This window comes from Syngnathus scovelli, chromosome 15, assembly GCF_024217435.2.
Source record: "Syngnathus scovelli strain Florida chromosome 15, RoL_Ssco_1.2, whole genome shotgun sequence".
Taxonomy (NCBI): Eukaryota; Metazoa; Chordata; class Actinopteri; order Syngnathiformes; family Syngnathidae; genus Syngnathus; species Syngnathus scovelli.
This window is the reverse complement of record NC_090861.1, coordinates 8,407,501-8,426,430: the sequence shown is the minus strand read 5'-3', so window position 1 is coordinate 8,426,430 and position 18,930 is coordinate 8,407,501. Positions and strand designations below refer to the sequence as shown.

Genomic DNA, 18,930 nt, shown 5'->3' with positions numbered 1-18,930 from the left:
CGTGATTAACCATCAGCAGCACAATGGGGGCACATGTCCCCGTGGCCACGGACAGTTGCCTTAGACCTGCGAGTCCTAATAAGGATTAGGCAAGAAGTTAACAATGAGTCCTTCAGGGGCCGCTAATACTATTCCACTCAGTGTCACTTCTCATCCAAGGCTATTCACAATTCCATGTTTGAACATTAGCTATAATCCGCTTATATATCAAAGGTGAACAAATCATATTAATTTAGACATTGCCACCTCGTGGCACATTATGCACTCCCTGCAAGAAACCCAGATCTCACCATCTGTTCTAGCTTCTCTTCTGACTCCCTGCTCTCCGTAACCCAGTGCGCCTCCAGTCAGCTCCCTTTGTCAATGATTCACACTGATTCTGATTCCAGCATGTGCCTGCATTTTCAAATACAAACAGGATATTTAATTTCTCACATTTGAGATTGACTGATACTGGAGTCCAACTCAGGGAATTCAAGTTGAAATGGTCTCTGGCCCATTGCCCCAAGCCATCTTTTTTCATCCTCTTGCTTCTCACTTTTAGATGTTTTTTTCCCTCCCCAATAGTCGTGCTCGTCACTCACCTGTCTGGGAGACATCAACTGTTCCATTTGTCTGACAGACAGGTGCAAGCCAAGTCCGATGGAGTAATTTACCACCGATGTATAGAACATGACTGATGAGAGAAATGTCATCCATGACGGTGGAGAATACTGCTGTGCTGCTTGCTGGATGGAGACAAAGGTGCATTTCCATTCATCACAAGTCCTGACAGATTGTCCCATTTCACCCTTTTCATTGTCAGCAGTATGTCTCTCAGCTCACTGGTGCTTTATATTTGCTACTTTCTTTTTAAAATCTTTGCATACTCCATCATAAATCATAAACAAGTCCAAATTTCAATGCGGTTCATGCCATTCAGTGGAATAACTACAAATCAACAAATACATAAAACAATTGTGAACTTTGGAAGCCATAAAATGTACTTTTACCTGTATGTGCCCTGAGATGGTTTTCACTGTAAAATGTGTGCCGTAATTGGCTCAATAATGGTTGCGACACACTGCACTACATTACCACTACCAAACTGACAAGCAGAAGACAGAACGGTAGAGCCTGGTGGCTACGCGACGAGCCATTCACACAGCCAACCGATAGTGTTGTTCACTCCTTGACGACATGCGAAGGAAACACCTTCACCTTTATCTAAAATATAAACACACAATATTGTTTGGAATTGACAGTTTGGAGGCTGATTCACACCCCTCCCTACTGCTGTGCTGCACACTTATTACTCCAGTCTATTATTTACATATCTCAGAGTAGCTGGTCATGAGCATAGTGAAAGTAATGGTGCGTAAAACCTGTCTAATGCAAAGCCCAGTGTGAGTCATATCTTCCATCACAATGTATTTGCTTTAACACAAGCAGATTTGACTGAGACTTGCCGGCGGTTAATACCGTCATTACTGAATGCCTTGAGAGAAAGACGTCATTTACATGAGGAAGGCGATCGTTCTGTTCACACTGTATATTAGTAGATTAACCAAAATATTTCAAATGAAGGGAGCAACAGACCGTTCAGTTTTGATCTTGCAGAAATAGATGTGCGTGAAATTATGAAGGGAAAATAACAAGGCAATCAGACAAATACTTCAAGGTATTGATAAACCTCAAATGGTAATTTCAGAACAACAAAGAACACAGGTAAACAAAATACTCAGCATGACATGAAACATGAGCAAATCGGGGACTTGCAACAGCAAAGACCCAACATAGATTGAAAGTGTCCCGCATGTGTGCGTATATGTTCCTTCCTCATTCGGCTTTAATGTTGAGCAGCCTTTAAGCGCTAATTTTCCTCTTGTGTACTGACAGAGTGGATGAAGATGATCAATACATAACACAAACCTTTAACCACAGGCCGCAAGACTTCAGTGAGTGAGGCCGGAATGACAATATTCAATGATTGCTCACCTCGCCACCGCTAAGAGGATAAGGCCCACATAGTATTAATTCTTTGTGACACCGGGTAAAGGGAGAAATTGATCTCCCAAGAAACCTTTGTTCAGCAGAGAGCTATATCTTTTCTGTCACCCACAATAGGGATGACCACAAGCAGGGAAAGCAGCAATTCGGGCTTTTGCTTGATCATCTGCTTCATCCTTGAATAGAAAAGGCACCAAGTAATGGTCTTGGCGAATGTCAAAGAGCGAGTGAATCAAACCTGACATGGCAATTGCAGAAACTCACTCCCCTCAGGGGAAGGAATAAAAGTGTGTGTGTGTGGGGCGATGCTGATCTCTGACCACTCCTGATTGAGGAGCATGGTGCACTTTTACTTTCACATCTCTCTGCATCTCTGGAGAGAAGAGCCGAACGACGGAGAGCAGCAAGACACTGCGGAGAGCTGATCACCAGTCCGGTGATATTATCTGAGGTCACATGTGAAGAATCAATGATTTTCGCTCCTTCTGCTGCCGCCAGCTCTGTCATTTGTGCTCGCACCCTATGGGAGCCAACAAGTCTGATGTGACAGCCTGCAAATAGCTTTATTGACATGGCATTGGTAACATCTGTGTTGATGAAGCAGTTTCAACAAACAGTTTGCATGGTAATGCCTCACATGCCAGAAACGGTCTTTTGTGACGGCAGAGCAGTTCAGCAGATGCATTCGGTTGCTTTCCTTGAAATGGGGCAGAAATACAATATTGGGGATGTAGGCTCAGGCCTGCAGAGATTTTACCGGGCGGGGGGCTTGAATAAAGAGCAGCAGGGGTGCCAAAGCTGCAGCCACAGACGTGTTTTGTCATGAGCATATGTCTTAGTCAAGAGTCACAGAGCGTTGGGACTGGCAGACGCTCAGGGTGAGATCAGCTGCTCCATTAGCACTTCACTCTGCACATTCCCCTCGACGCTCGCCACCCACTTCCCTATGGACACAACGCTCTCGTAGCTCAGTGGGTGAAGATGCAGATCCGATTCACAAACGTCATGTTTCTGTCATCATATAAAAAAATGTCGAGTAATTGAGAGTATGTGTTTTTAATTTATTTTGACACCAAAGTGTCAAATCTCAAAAAAGGTAAAAAAAAAAAAAAAAAAGGTGCCTTGGTTGTTACGTTACATACTTAAAGGGTGAGCTGAAAAAAAGTGAGAACAAAAGATGAAATATTGCTTGCACTTTTATTCAGGAATAATCATGTAACAATGGAGGAAATGGAAATGGAAAAACAATAGTATGGAATTGACATAATTAATTTGGACCCAAAGTGCTCCATGAAACTATCTCTGTTACCTACTGATAATCTATACTCATTTAAATTAAAATACTATAATGTCAGAGAAGTTATGAGATTGGATTCAATTTAGTAAAAAAAAAAAAAATGACTTAACAGTTAGAATAAGTGCAAAAGGTAATGAATGAAGACGCCTTGTTCTGCCTCAGGCTCTGTTAGGGGAGACATTTTAATATCTCACACAAAACAGAAGTGTGAATTTAATGTACACAATCCATGAAGCATAAAGGTTGCAGAATTAACATAAATGTCTGCTCTCCCCGCTCTGCCCCGTGGGTCTGTCACATATGAGATCCCTCAAACACGTGACAGCTTTAAAAGCGCTCCTCTCTCACTGTGGCTTTATTGACTACCAGTAAAGTTGCAGTACATTGCAGAAATGTTGAACTGTCAGTGGAAATATACGGCCTGGGTCCGGTACCCAGGTGTGCCGAGGCGAACTGTTAAATTTGCCCATTTCTCTTGTAATGTGTGACAGCCTCGGCAGGTCTTTGCTGAAGCTGCGTCACCGGCATCAGATGGTTGGAGGAGCATATTAAAACAGGCAACAAAGGCTGCAAATGAAATTATCAGTGTTGGAAATAAATGTATGCACTGTAGCTTAACAGTGGATTATTTGTTCTTTTCTTGCCTGCTATTTTTCCTAAAGGTGTTTCCACATGAGTCTGATCACATACATGCGTGTTGATTTGTGCCCGTGAGGCTGGGGGGCCGGGCCAGGGGAGGACGCAGCACTTCTAACAGCTTTTGGATGTAGATAAATGGCTTACAGATGGCCTCACTCAATATATTCAAATGAGATATAAAAGTAGAGGGGTGGCTATCAATACATGTGCAGTTCTTGTGTGATATGATTCAAATGCCAATTGGCTACACTTTTTCCCAGCAATTCAAACTCATACAATGAGCCAGATAAGATTTGTAGTTTTCTTTAAAAAGTCCAAATCACACAGTCATGATAGTGTTGTACTCAGGGTACAGATGAAAATCATAGCACTTAAGAGTACATACAAATTCCCCTTGTGTCATCCCACATTTTGCTGGAGAAGCGCTCAGCAGCAATACAACAACCGTGCAATTGCCGTTGTTATACTGGTTGCTTCGCACTTAATGAAAACGGTGCTTAATGAAAACGGGCCCATAGACAGGTGCATTGAAATCAACAATCTGTGACACTTGTGCAGTCCACTTGTATTCTTATGTTGTAAAGTAAACAGTAAACAGCAAAGACCAATGCATGGATATTCACAATGAACCCTTCCGCACTTGGATTGCAAGACCAGAAATCAGTTTATTACTGGCAAGATAATTGTCTTCATTCAGTCAACTCAGTCCACAGAATATGTCCTGAAAGAGTTCTATGAGTTCCTAATGCATGCCACACGACATAGTACGATCAGCATAAATTGTATTTACCCACATCTCACCTATAACACCGGGCTCGAAAAGAAGCGCAAATGCGATTATGCACACGAAGACTTAATCCGGAGATGAGCGCGGGGTAATGTATGCTAATTATCTAACAGGATATTCTTACATAGCAATTAGCATATCTGGGAGGCCAGACAGGGATGGTCGGGCAGCGGGAAAGAGAGACGGGAAGGACACAGCTGCTGATAAGGAATACAGCTTGTTTTTTAGGTGCTGCTTTTTTATCATTTTTATTTCTACACAGGCACATATATATATATATATATATATATATATATATATATATATATATATATATATATATATATATATATATATATATATATAATATCCATACACGTACGTAGTATATATACACACACGTGTGCACATATACAAATATACACATATACATGTATATGCATACTCTGTGTATGTGTATACGTGTGTATACACTTACATATACCCGTATACACACACATATACACTTATATACCACATAAATACACGTATACACACACATATACGTATATACATATATACACGTACAGTATATACATATATACACAGTATACACACATACGTATATACATACTACGTAAACATATATAGATACATATACACACATATACATATATATACACATATGTATACACATATATACACATACATATATACACATTGCATCAAGCAGCATGTACTTTCATTTGGAGAATTTATTGACATTTACCAACAATAGTCACCGGTTTGATTTTCCCCTCTATCTGCTTTGCAAAGCTCATTGCACAAAATGACCACAAGCCACTGTATCAATTTTGGTTTTGGCATTTAGGTGTAATCAGCCATGTAGAACACCAGCTTGCAAAAAAGCCTGGCCCTTTGTAAGACATCCATCTGTTTTGTGCACTGAGAAAAGCCCGGTCCCAAAGAGCTGCCGCTGATAAAAGAGTGAGCATGAGAAGGCCCAGCTGAAAGGACAAGGGTGGGCGGCGGCATCGGGACGCAGTCTGTCTGTGACACTTGTGCAGTCCACTTGTATTCTTATGTTGAATCCAGGACTCCCCTGCTTGCATACAACTCAGAGATCAGAGACTGACAGCTGCTGACACAGAGAAGAAGCAGACTGGGACGTGCCTATGACAGATGCACAAATGCATGCCGCCATGCGTGACACCGTCGGTCCACCTCTCTCCCGTGCTTTCTTAATCTGTTTGGCTAATATTTTCCATCGACTCGCCTGTGTACATATCGCACGTCGTCTGTGACCTCTCAACAGCGACGGAGCGGATCGATTCATTCAGTTGGCTCCCCTTCTCTCGTTGTCACCAGTGGGAACAGATGATGATACTAATGTCAGAAGTCTAAGACCTTCTATTGGATGTTAGTATGTGTCTGTGAACATATATATTTCACATATTTGTATAGATAGTACGTATATAGTTGTAATATCAATGGTTGCACAGAACAAACATTCCAGTGATTGCATTAGTGGAAATCATATTTTAAACTGATCATTTGTTTTGCGAGACAGGTGACGTGCTAGTGAGAGACTTGTCATGTGTCCTGTAGAAAAGCCTTTTTTTCCTGCTAGTAGAACTATATGTCTCCAGGGTCCAATCCCCCACTCTTTGACGCATGCTCCTGAGCCCCACCCCCCTCGGGCCAAGGGGGCCTCCCCTTTTTGCCGGCACTCCCGATAACTGACGGCAGCTGCATTGATGAGCACAATGTGTGCGCCAAGGCAGCTCAGCTGGCCTTTCTCCCCACTTGACACTGCTTTGACCTGAGCCGTGTGACTTGTCCACCCTGCAGGCTGCTCCACCTCGCCTCACGCAGTCTGGCTTCGTATCTCTTCTCCCCACACACGCTGCTCCCAGGCAGGGCGCACCTCCAACAACGTGCGCATCCTCAGGTCAGCCGGGTCAATTAAATTCAAATTGAAGATAAATGATTTGTAAATCATGTAGATAAGAGCCGAATACACCGTCGATGGAGGACATGCTGCTGCTTTGCCTTTAGGCACAGTATTTGCAGAGACAAAGTCACTTTCCAAAAGCATAAACCTGATGCAAAGACATCCATCCCTGTTTGCGTAGGACTTCACACTAAAGGCCATTCATAACATCAACTGCCTTGTTCTTGTCTGATTGAAGAAACCTCCTCGCCAATGTGTGCTTGCTGACTTTCTCCGACTCACAAATAAAGAGTGCAATCTTAGCTCGTGGATGGATTTCTATATATATATATATATATATATATATATATATATATATCCTTTCATCTCGCACACAAACTCCCATCTGTGTACAAGCGACATTGGCGTACGCACCATTGCTGTGAAAGGTTTGTGACAGCACCCCTGAGGGACTCATGACGCTGAGGAAGCTAAACAGAAGCTGATGGTGTGACAGAGCTCGGGGCAGGAGGGGACAGGGGAAAGGACCCCCCCTTCCCTTCCTTTCAGCCCCGCCCTGCCATTCTGCTCCTTTATAACTTTACAAAATAGCCTTTTAATTTGCTGTAACGTCTGGGGTGTCTGAATTGTGCCTGCATCAATCACCATCATCACCAAGAGGCTGAGGGCACTCTGTCTCATGGGCCCTCTCAAAGAACGGCCCCTCAGGCACAGCTCTCGCTTGGCCCTCAGATGGGAGAGGCATCCCTCTGTCTCACTGCGCTTGAAGTCTGTCCACATCGGAACGATGCTGAGTAAGGGTTACAGTAATGGAGTACAGTCGGGAGTGTTTGAGGCTGTAGGGTCTGGTTGGCTTAATATACAAGTACCGTAATTTCCGGACTATAAGCCGCGACTTTTTTCCCAAATTATGAACCCTGCGGCTTATAGTCAGGTGCGGCTTATATAAGCTTTTTTTCGTGATTTTTGTGATGACTTGATCACTTCTATACACTCGTAAAAAGGCTGCGAACCACTGTTGTGCGGTATCTTGAAGAAAAAAACAACAACAAAAATACTATTTTGAAACGCTACTATGGCTCCTGCTTATTCTGGCTGTGTTGCTTGTGACTATTATGAGCTTCAGTAGGAATGCACGCTAGGTGACCTGCGTCAAAGGGCTCTAAACCCTTTCTCTTACTCTAGAATGTGACTCAGAGTTCACGCAAAGCAGTGGCGCTGTTTGGACCATCTGCATTGTATTAAAACCCAATCAATCAGCATTTAAATTCAATTCTTCTGACATTTTGCTCACCAAAAACAAGTTGTAATGAATGTGTACTTTTAATGCTATTTATTCAGAAGGTTACTTTGAACCCCGAGGCTTAAATGGCGGCGCGGCGTATTTATGGATTTTTACGGCTTTCTGTGTACTGTCTTTCTTTGTAAAAAACTCATGTGCATGTGCGGCTTATAGTCCGGTGCGGCTTATGTAAGAAAAAAACTAAAATATCCCTGAATTTTAGCTGGTGCGGTTTATAGTCCGGTGCGGCTTATAGTCCGGAAATTACGGTATATTACAAAAACATTGGAAAGAGCCAAATGGATGCCCATGATACAGTAAACAAAATGTTAATATTCGTAACAAAAAAGCACGGTAGTTTCTTTAATGGGTTGTCATGGATTAATGTTTAAAGTTTGTTGTGTTAAGATGGGACAGGAAAGACCAGACATCAGAAAAGAAGTGTTCTGAACTAAACTTTCTGTTGTTATTGCAAACAAACAGTTCCCACAAACAAGCTCTCTGTAATTGAATACAGTCACAATATGCCTGAAAATATTAGGGTCAATTCTAGAAACTTAATTTAGCCTAAAGAATAATTGCCAAATGTATGTCGTATTTAATTTTTTTTCCAAGCAAATTTTTTTAAAGAATCTCATGAATCGCAAACTCCTTTTAATTAGCCTTCAGTAATTATTTTTTATTTTTGTTTATTCATGTAGTCCCTGTGGGTGGGCTCATCATATTGTTGCAGCCAATTAGCAGCAATTAACAAACACTAATGACATGCCCCTCGCACCCCTTCCAAAACAAAAAGTGTGCACCATGCCAGATTCCAGTGCTTGTGAACGACCTCTTGTGCACGAGAGGCATGGGGAATCAGCACACTGGGCAGGGTGGTTCATCAACACCTAGACTGGAGAAAGCCAGACCCAGAGGGAGTCACTTATACACACTCGCACTTGGAATGCCACCATGATAATTGCTTTGTACCTCCTGGTTGAGTCATTGTCACTATAGTGACAATGGTTTTGGGATTGTTTGTGTAATCATCACAAATACTGTGTGCCATTTTATAACACAATCCCAGCATTGAGCCATAAATCGGCTGCCTTTAAAAAGTTGAGTTGGAATTAAACCAAATGCGTTACTATTGTTCAATTGTAGTGCAGCCAGTCAGACAAAACAGCCAAAAATGTAAAAATTGAATAAAGGATGCTGCCATACAAATATTACACACTACCAAGTAGATTAGAATTAAATTGATGTAAAAAGAAACAAAAGCATTAATTTTCCACTTGTGAACTTTTGTGTCAAATATTGCACTGCTATTAGCTGAGCGCAGTATATTTTTGTGTCACCTGGAAAAGCTCGTGTTTCATACAAAAATATTCTCTTGCCAACAACTCAATGCATTTAACAATGATTCGGACTGGGCCCATTGAACTTTTTCTTATGAGGCTCTGCCGATTTGCACTGCAAAATCTACATATCAGTCACTTTAATATTAGACAGAAATACATTTCCCATCTGTGAGTTGAGAGCTACAAAGCTGACTTTGCTTTTCAATGTGATGTTTCTTTCAAGAACTTCAGATCATCTACAATCATGAATGACGAGACTTGGAACATGAGCTAAAAAAAATTGTGCAGTCTCCATCCCCAGTGCACCATCTCAGTATGATAACATCTCAAATGTAGCCAATATAGTGAAAAATTATGACTGTTAATCAGCCTTGTCCTTTGAAACCAAATAAAAACTAATGCAAGGACCTCGTGTGTATGGAAAGCACAGAGGTGGTACTAATGATGTCAGTCAGCACTGATACTCATAGCGAAATCTTTTGACAAAAGTCATCATATGTCTGACCTGCATTAAATGTATAAAGGGTTGTGCCGAAAATGTCGACCATGAACAAAAATGATCTGAGGATGGAATTTGTTTTACTTAAGATGTAAAATAACTTTCAAATGTACAATATCACATTTTGCCTTTTGTTTTAGCGGGAAAATGTCTATTTTCTTTGAATTTGTATTCAATATAAGACTGAGTTCAATGATATTATGCATTAACATTTAGCTTTAATATCTTTTAATACAGTTGGTGTTTCTTCGAGAAGGGAGGGTTTTTTTTATTGGCTTTCGTCTTCATGATGTCATCAATTTCTTGGTGTACCATTGGCTATTCGCTAAGTAGGGACCTCATTAGTGCGTCCTTCTATACTGACATTACAACAGAGGCAAAATGGGACTCAAATGGCAAGGTTGGACACACTGACAGAATCCATCGTTATTTTTTCACTATTCTTCACACAATCCGGGATATACTGACAGACACGCAGACGTGGGTTGATATTGACTCTGCTATTTCTGAGCTCATTTTGATTGGCCCATCGTTTTCGTATTTATGACAGAAATGTTTTCTACCAGTCTTTTTTCAACAGATGACCTGTTGTTTGGAGCTGTTGATCTAATGTGGATTGTTTTGACATGTTCAAATCCTTTGGATAATCCTTGTCATTATTCACATTGACTTGGATGCGCGGGGATCCTTGGATAAGAGCGCCGAGGTGACGAGGAGACTGGAATACACCCCGTAGCATTGTGTGTAAAAATAGATTTATTTATTGGAATTAACTCTGCACGATGATTCATTGCGCAAACTGCGAAAAACCAATTGTAGATCGGTTCTTGCTCAAAGTTCTGGACCGACCGTGGCACGTTCAGTGTGTACAATGCTGCGAATGCAAGTGCACTTTGACAGAAAAGTGTTTTTCACGAGAAGGCAGACTCTATTGCAAGAATGACTTCTTCAGGTAAGTCTAATCAAACCACCACGATTAACTATTATCGATTTATTTATCTACCGATTCATCCGTCTGGTAAAGAGACGTAAGGTGTGTTGAACAGGAAAAGGGTGAAATACCTAAATAATTATAGCAATAATATCTAAATAATAATAATAGCATCTAAATAATAATAATAATATCGAAATAATAATAATATCTAAATAATGATAATCACATATAAAACCAAAAAAATGCATAAGGACGATGCACTGTAAAAGAGCAATTAAGCTCACAACCAAACATGCCAATTGTAAATATTTTCATACATTCTACATTATGCGTGTGGCAGATATAATTTTTTACATTGCTGTATGTTTATTTTTCTTTTGATTCACTTTGGAATTTGAATAAAATACACCGCAACTGCTGTGGTCCTTTTTCGAAGACTGAAAACCTCAATTAGTTTATGTAAAAATAATAATAATAACAATAATAATGATAATAATAATAATTTATAGTAATGGTAATAATAGTAATAATAATAATTTCCAATGCCCTGTGGTGTGGTGTGGTGTATGTCACATATGAATAGCTCTACTGTCTTCTTGGCTGCCACAGGAGATTTGGGACCAAGTGTGGAGGTTGCTCCCAGGGGATTCTGCCCAGTGATCTTGTCCGGAGGGCCAAGAGCAAAGTGTTCCACCTCAACTGTTTCACTTGTGTGATGTGCAACAAGCAGTTGTCAACCGGCGAGGAGCTCTACATCCTGGACGAATTCAAGTTCGTTTGTAAGGAGGACTACCACAACAATAACGGCAAAGACACCATTCAGCTCTCAGGTTATTATTATTATTATTATTGTAGTTAAATTGAATAATTTCTTATTCGTGTAATTTATTTGATAATTGAAGGCAATGTGTTTTATTTAACTATCAAAATAATTTATCTTTTGCTCAGTTAATATTTTATCGTTTTAGTTTATTTGTTCAATTACTTTCTCTGTTTTGTAATCTGCTGATATCACGTGAATATGGAGCGTATTTCTACTCACTATTTGGTACAATTTTAAAAAATTAAATATGAATTTATTGCACTCATATCTCTGTGAATCGCGGATAGATTTGCTGTGCTGTAAAATTGGCTTGCCTTGTCTCCTAAATCAAACGACCACGTGACAAATTAGTTCGCTAAGGGCATTTCCGTGCATTGGCAGTGACGACGTGTAGCGAGCCCAGTTTATCTCCGGACTCCCAGGACCTGCAGCAGGATGACTGCAAGGACTCAGAAGCCGGCCATTTGTCGGACAAAGACGTTTGCCCCAATGAGAACGACGAGCAGGGCGCAGTGGGGAAAAGACGCGGGCCTCGGACCACCATCAAGGCCAAGCAGCTGGAAACCCTGAAAGCGGCTTTTGCGGCCACACCGAAGCCCACCAGACACATTCGAGAGCAGCTGTCGCGGGAGACTGGTCTCAACATGAGAGTCATCCAGGTAAAATGCGGCAGAAAACTAGAAAACGAAGCTTTCTACCGCAGTATAATTAAGCGTGGTGTTTGGCGCAAAACTGTGACTTTTACGCACCTAATTGTCAATGGAATTGTGCTTTTAATGTATTTGTGAATCGATTATTCACAAGAAAAATACAATATCAGAACTCCGTGTTATATGTACATTCACTGTACATTATATATATTTATATATATATTTTTTTAACTTATTTTGACGCACAAATAATCTTCAATTGCGCAACAGTGCTCAAATATCGTTTTATTTGTTGAACATACTGATATGTTTTATGGACGTATTTTGTGTCACCTTGGTTTTTAAAAAGGTGTGGTTCCAAAACCGGCGGTCCAAAGAGAGGCGCATGAAGCAACTGAGCGCGCTCAGTGCCAGGAGACACATGTTCTTCCGCAGCCCGAGAAGGATGCGAGCTCTAGGAGAACGGGTGGACACCGCCGAGCTTGGCCATTTCTCCTACTATGGAGGTGAGCGAGCATGCGACTTTGTCCAGCTGCATACCCTTCCCGTTTGTAACATTTTTAGATGTGTATATGTATTTGATTTCCCCTCATCTCTGTACTTGCAGTAGATTTATAAATACATTTTCTTTTCAAATTCCTCATTGAAAAAAACGTACTAATTTCTGATTGACGGTGTAGGGGATATTATTGTCAACTGACAATATTCGTATTATTGTGGATGTTTTTACTGGATCACATCCTATTGAGAGGTGTTTCTAATATAATGTGGTCACCGTAAAGTGACCTCAATCTAAATAATGTGACCACAATGTATTACAAATATTTATGTCATTTCATTTAATTTTGGACCTCTTTCAAGAGGGTCAAAATGGCCATGTTATGCAGATATAAAAATAATAGCATTGTTTAAAGAGAATCTCTGTGATTGTCACTCAGCGTGCATGAAAATTATTTGCAATTAGGTTCATTCAAATATAGTGCCTAATGTAGTGGCCAACTACTGTTTGTTTGATGTTTAGTATTACCAGTCTGAGGTTGTCAACCAGAGCAGAGCATCATTATAATATTCATTGCTTTGGTTCTTATTAGACTGTGCACCTTAATGTGGCAACTTAATGTCTATTTTCACCCAACTCATGTAATATGTTCCTTCTGAATGAGTGCAGATTATCCTGGTGAATATTACGGCCCAGCTGGGAATTATGAATACTACCAAGGCCCACCATCATCCCAGGCGCAGACGCCAGCAGACTTGGGCTTCGTGCCCTCAGCAGTCCCTGCCGGCACCCCCTTAGGGGCCATCGAGCACCGCCACCCCGGGCACCACTGTCCAGGAGAGGTGCAGTGTTACCCTGACACGGTGTCACACCACCCAGTTAACTCACCCAGCCCGGAACCCAACGCGCCGGGCTCCATGCACAGCATCTCCACTGAGATGTGCGGGCCCAGCACACCGTTCACCGCCATCACCCTCGGCGACAACGGCTACACCAACCAACTGTCACAGCCCTCGTCCGAGGTGAGCGAAGGAACTGTATGGTAACCCTGGGTGTTCTGAAGGCAAATCATCACTTTATTTATTAATTTGTCACTTTATTTATTTATGTATTTATTTATCACTTTATTTATTTACGTAACTTATTTATTTATGTCATGTTTTAAATAACAAAATCTCTATTCGTTAACACGTTGATTATATTCACATGGGACTCGAGTACTATGTGCTGGTTTAGTGCTAAACGTCTTTGACGGAGCAATAAATCCATAAACACTAATTTTTGAGACAATTTTTTTCGAAGAACAGTATATGTAGGCTATGCATGCAAATCCATTCATCTATTCATGGTCTGCTCACTAGGGTATTTGTTTAAAAATCACCTTTCAGTATTAAAAAGCAGCTCTCTACAGCTAATGGTGAATACAAGGTTTTAGATTGTGATTGTCAAGTTTGTCGCATTTGACCAAAAACCTCTCTCAGGACTGTCTAAGCTTTGCTTTTTATATTTCATTTGTCGGCTGTGTCAAAACAGGTTTGCCTTCAAAAGGACACGAGACGTCTGAAAGAACGCATTTGTATAGAAACTGATCGCGCTTTATGAAGACGATGAGTTCAAGATTATAAATACACAATATTAGCGAAGGGCAGTCAACTGTTTACGATGAGCCCCAGTATTTAAATATCACTGTATAAAACCTGATGGATTGTGGAAATGGATCCTGGAGCACAAAGATGAACAAAACCTCTGTAGCTATGTTTGTGCGATTGCTCGCTGTGCTAGTTTGTAATTGGAAACACACTTGCACGCACACACACACGCACACACACAAACACATACACACACACACGCACACACTCAGTTGTCAAATGATGAAACAACAACTTGTGAAGTTGCGGCTGATTCTTGATGTCTACAAAATACACTTGTATGCATAATGCCAGCAGTAGCTAATGTTTGTAATGAGATGATTGTTCAAATAAGGCTGAAACGGATGTTTCTGACCATTCACAGTATGATAAAATACATTCTGATTGTTATTTGTAGAAATTGACTTTGGACACAAATATTAGCTTCATCCGTTCAAAGACCAACTGGAATCTCTTGCACCCATATTTGCAGTAAATATGTTTTGCAAATAGTTTTGTATGTTTAATTGTGTTACTTAAAATATTAAGTCAAATAAAATGATGTGGACTGGATATAACAAATGTTCACTTTTACTAAAGCCTGGCGATATCAACATTGCTGGTAATTATTTTGCAAAGTGACAAACTGACAAAAAGAAAGTGAATATGCATACATGTCATGCTTAATCCACTGTGCTGAATTAGGGCGGAACTATTTGGTGACCAAGTTTGGCCATGACCACCTTTTGTCACTCTCTGGCCACCTCACTGTGACTTTTCTGCTATTTACACACAAAGCCAATATTTTTAGAACCCTTAATATTCTGCCACAATTAATGTAGAGTACATATTGAAAGAATAAACATACAATTGAAAGCAAAGCAACGACAAAGGAAACGTCAGCAAGAGGAACCTCGAAAGCTTTCATAAACAATTTATTTGCCACCCTGATATTTTTCTTTCGAGAGCAACCTGCACGAATCTTACAATGAGAGCAAACAATAGAAAACACAGAGAAAATGTTGGCAGCGCCAGTTTGCACACCGTCAAATATTTTGCTACGGTTTTGTAGGATATGTGCAACCACGATGTGAAAACTACATTTCCCAAAACAATAAAATTGCATTTTGTAGCTCATGATCTGAATTTTGATTTTGAGTTATGGCCTTACACCACGGGTCACCAACATGTCGCCTGCGGACTCCAGATAAACCCCCAAGGACCACACGAGCAGCCTGTTCAAAAAAATACCTCACCACTGATGGGATACCTTGATTTCCTACCAAGTAATTCTATAACAATACTGCATCTAAAATCTCAAATCAATTCTTTATAATCCAGATGTACTCACAATATATATCCCTTGAAGTTACGGTTTGAAGAAATATTCAATCTGCATAATCAATGAAACATGTGTGGCAACATGTGACAAACAATTCAACCTGCGACTCAGACCTCATTATAGCAGTGTGCTTGCAAACACATCGCAGGTGCCAAAGAAAGACAAGAAAACAATGGTGAGAAAACAGCAAATAAGCAGACAGTCTTAGCACATCGATGCATATAAAACACTCCAATTAAAAAAATACATATATTTCCTCCTCTATCAATCTGTAGCTATCTTGCATGAATATGGTGACAAAATTCAGAATTCTTTTTTACTTCTGGCAGCAGCTCCATTGTTTTTATCTCCGTTTTTTATTTTTCAAATTTTCCTAAACGGTCGCTACTGTATACTGGAACTCCCCCATGTGGGGTGTATAAAGGAATATCTAATCTAATTTCATGATAGTCATCATTGCAAACTACATAGCCAAAATAAAGACATGGAATCAGATCTGTTCAGATCGGAATAAGGCCTCTTCTAAACGTGGATGAAAATAAGATACGCATTAGATATATGCCAATGCAGCAACAAAAACATTCATATCTGATGTTAGATATCGTGAGAATACAAGTTTGACTTTATCAAGACACCCTTTGGAGAACTGCTATAAAAAAAAAAATAATACTGGCATTAAATTCGAATTAGGTACTTTGACCTGCAAATTCAGCCTCAGTGTGATCATTTCCTAGCAGGTGAAGTTAAAACATTAATTCCGCATAAATCAATTGCTGCTGACCAAATGATTGAAATCTTTGTTGCTTGAGATGGTATCATAAATAATTGCATCGAGAATGTAACTTGGATGTCTATAACTATGCATATGTAGTCTAATATATACTGCTGTAAAGACACGTTCACATCTGCAAATATGACTCGGCAGCCACATTAAAGCGTCTCTGATTGTCTGGCGGCCAAAGTCAATATCTTAAACATGAAGGCCGCACAAAAGACTGCTGACTGTAACCGCTGAGCCCGTGAAGCCGCTGGGGCAGGAGGGCGGTGAGGGGGGCTGAGACAGAAAACCCAGAGGGTTGTAAACCATAAACTGCAGGGAAGCATGCACCAAGGGGACATTTTTAAGATTCATTTTCTCCTCCAATGTGTTGCTCGCACAACCCAGATGAGGTCAAAAGGGGAGGTACATATGGCTGGAAATGACTGCGGCAATGCAAGATGGGGCTGAGCCATCGTTCAGACGAGCCGAGCCTGGGAAAGTGAAACGGACGCTATGTGCTGGGAAATCAAGACTACAGCCTATCCATATTCCAGAAAAAAATATAAACAACCACACAGTGACTTTAATTTGTAGCCTTGTGACACTACCACCACGGACTTTTTTTGTGGTATTTCTGCTTGAGAAGACAGCTAACCAAGCCTAAATATGCACATTTTTGTCAAATCACAACAAGAAAAATGAATCGTGGCATGTAATCAATTAAACCAGCAGCCGGCGTGTATGATTTCACAGTTGGAGAAACATATAGTGAAATCAAACACATGTAGGAAAATAAAAAAGCATCTGGCTTGCTTGAAAATCGACAAAGGCTCATCACTTTTGTGATGGATTGATAATCAGGATATTGTGGTGCAACTGTATCAGCACGGTGGGTAACTTGCACTGTTTTCTGAATAGAGAAACAATAAACGTTTTTTGGGACCGTCATGATTTGAGCACAACTGACATGAATCACAGTTTTATTTTCATCTCGTTTGATTCAGTCGGCACTCACCCAAGAGAAAGCAGAATTATACTTTTGAATGGCTTTTTTCATGATTAAAAAAATATCACCATAAAAAAAATCAAATGAATGCATCTGTTATTCAAATTGTTTTTATTGTCTGTAAAATAAACACAATGGAAAGTTATCTATCATTCTGTTCCCTGCTTGGCGATTATGCTATGCTGTTAATCAAACTAATCCCTGTTTATCTGAGCAAAATGCCTTGATTAAGAGAGAGATTTGCAAGTCAAACACGAGACCAGCAAATCAATTTACACCAAGCTGACTGTGCTTATTGTAACAGTGGGATAAACTTTGATCTTTGTATTTGTACAATAAAGGTTATTTATTCCGCTTTGCAACTTTTGCTTTGCTGTGGAACTAGCTGATTTTACAAAAAAAAAAACAGTTTGATAAAACTTTGTGTACAGACTTTATTTTTTAAAAAGTTTCTCTGACATTATTATATACATATACATATTAACACACATAAACACAAACATAAACACATAAATACATATAAACAAGATAGATGCATATACATTTACACGCACACACATATAAACATAAATACACATATAAACATCCAGTACAGACAGACATACGTATATACACACATATATATATAGATACATATGTATACATACATATAGACACATACATATACACATTTATAAAACTAAGTATACACTTATACACACAAACACTCACATGTGCACATACTACATATACACATATATATACCCTTACATTAACACAGAAACATACACACACATATATATTTGCATATACACACATATGTACATATATCCATATCCATACATACAACTAATACTTATATGCATTTGCACACCTATACATTTAGTAGGTATATATGCATATATACACATACGCATATATATATATATATATATATATATATATATATATATATATATATATATATATATATATATATATATATATATATATATATATATATATATACATATATATACACGTACGTACACACACAAATATTCATGAGCAACATTTTGTTAATAAGAATCTTTTTTGGGCTGCAAAGCTGCAGATTTGTCATCCACTTTGCTTCCCAACATTATTTGAATTCATGATAATTTTTTTCAAGCAATCAAAACAAAACAAAACAAAACAAAACAAAACAAAACAAAACAAAACAAAACAAAACAAAACAAAACAAAACAAAACAAAACAAAACAAAACAAAACAAAACAAAACAAAACAAAACAAAACAAAACAAAGGGTGATGTTGGATGAGCCCCCCCGCCCTTGAGCTATTCATGACACCAAAATAAAGTTTTTTTCAGTCAGATATTTGGGGGGGAAACTAACAACACACTAAGATGAATTTTCAAATAAACTTTAGTCAACCATATCCAACAATCCCATTCCCACCCCACACAGAGTAACACCAGTGTTGTCTTGTCTTGTCAGTGACTAAACAAAAGTGAAACTAGGAAAGCTGGCATTTACATAGTGAAGTGGGTGAAACAGCAACGTGTACATATTTTGTTAAGTT

General features: G+C 39.6%; 1 protein-coding gene across 1 annotated transcript; it reads left to right on the top strand.

The window, feature by feature from the left end:
- The first annotated feature begins 10,009 nt into the window (after positions 1 to 10,009).
- LOC125981784 (LIM/homeobox protein Lhx1) lies at positions 10,010 to 15,419 on the top strand. The gene is made up of 5 exons (XM_049741755.2): positions 10,010 to 10,700; positions 11,292 to 11,512; positions 11,887 to 12,164; positions 12,505 to 12,661; positions 13,324 to 15,419. Exons 1-5 carry the CDS (start codon positions 10,531 to 10,533, stop codon positions 13,698 to 13,700), a joined length of 1,203 nt encoding a protein of 400 aa, XP_049597712.1. The 5' UTR covers positions 10,010 to 10,530; the 3' UTR covers positions 13,701 to 15,419.
- The last annotated feature ends 3,511 nt before the right edge of the window (positions 15,420 to 18,930 follow it).

Excerpts from the sequence above, each read along its gene's own strand:
- LOC125981784 (XM_049741755.2), top strand. The coding sequence starts at position 10,531 with ATGATTCATTGCGCAAACTGCGAAAAACCAATTGTAGATCGGTTCTTG. Across the intron at positions 10,701-11,291 it reads TGCAAGAATGACTTCTTCAG|GAGATTTGGGACCAAGTGTG; the intron begins GTAAGTCTAATC and ends TGGCTGCCACAG. Across the intron at positions 12,165-12,504 it reads TCAACATGAGAGTCATCCAG|GTGTGGTTCCAAAACCGGCG; the intron begins GTAAAATGCGGC and ends GTTTTTAAAAAG.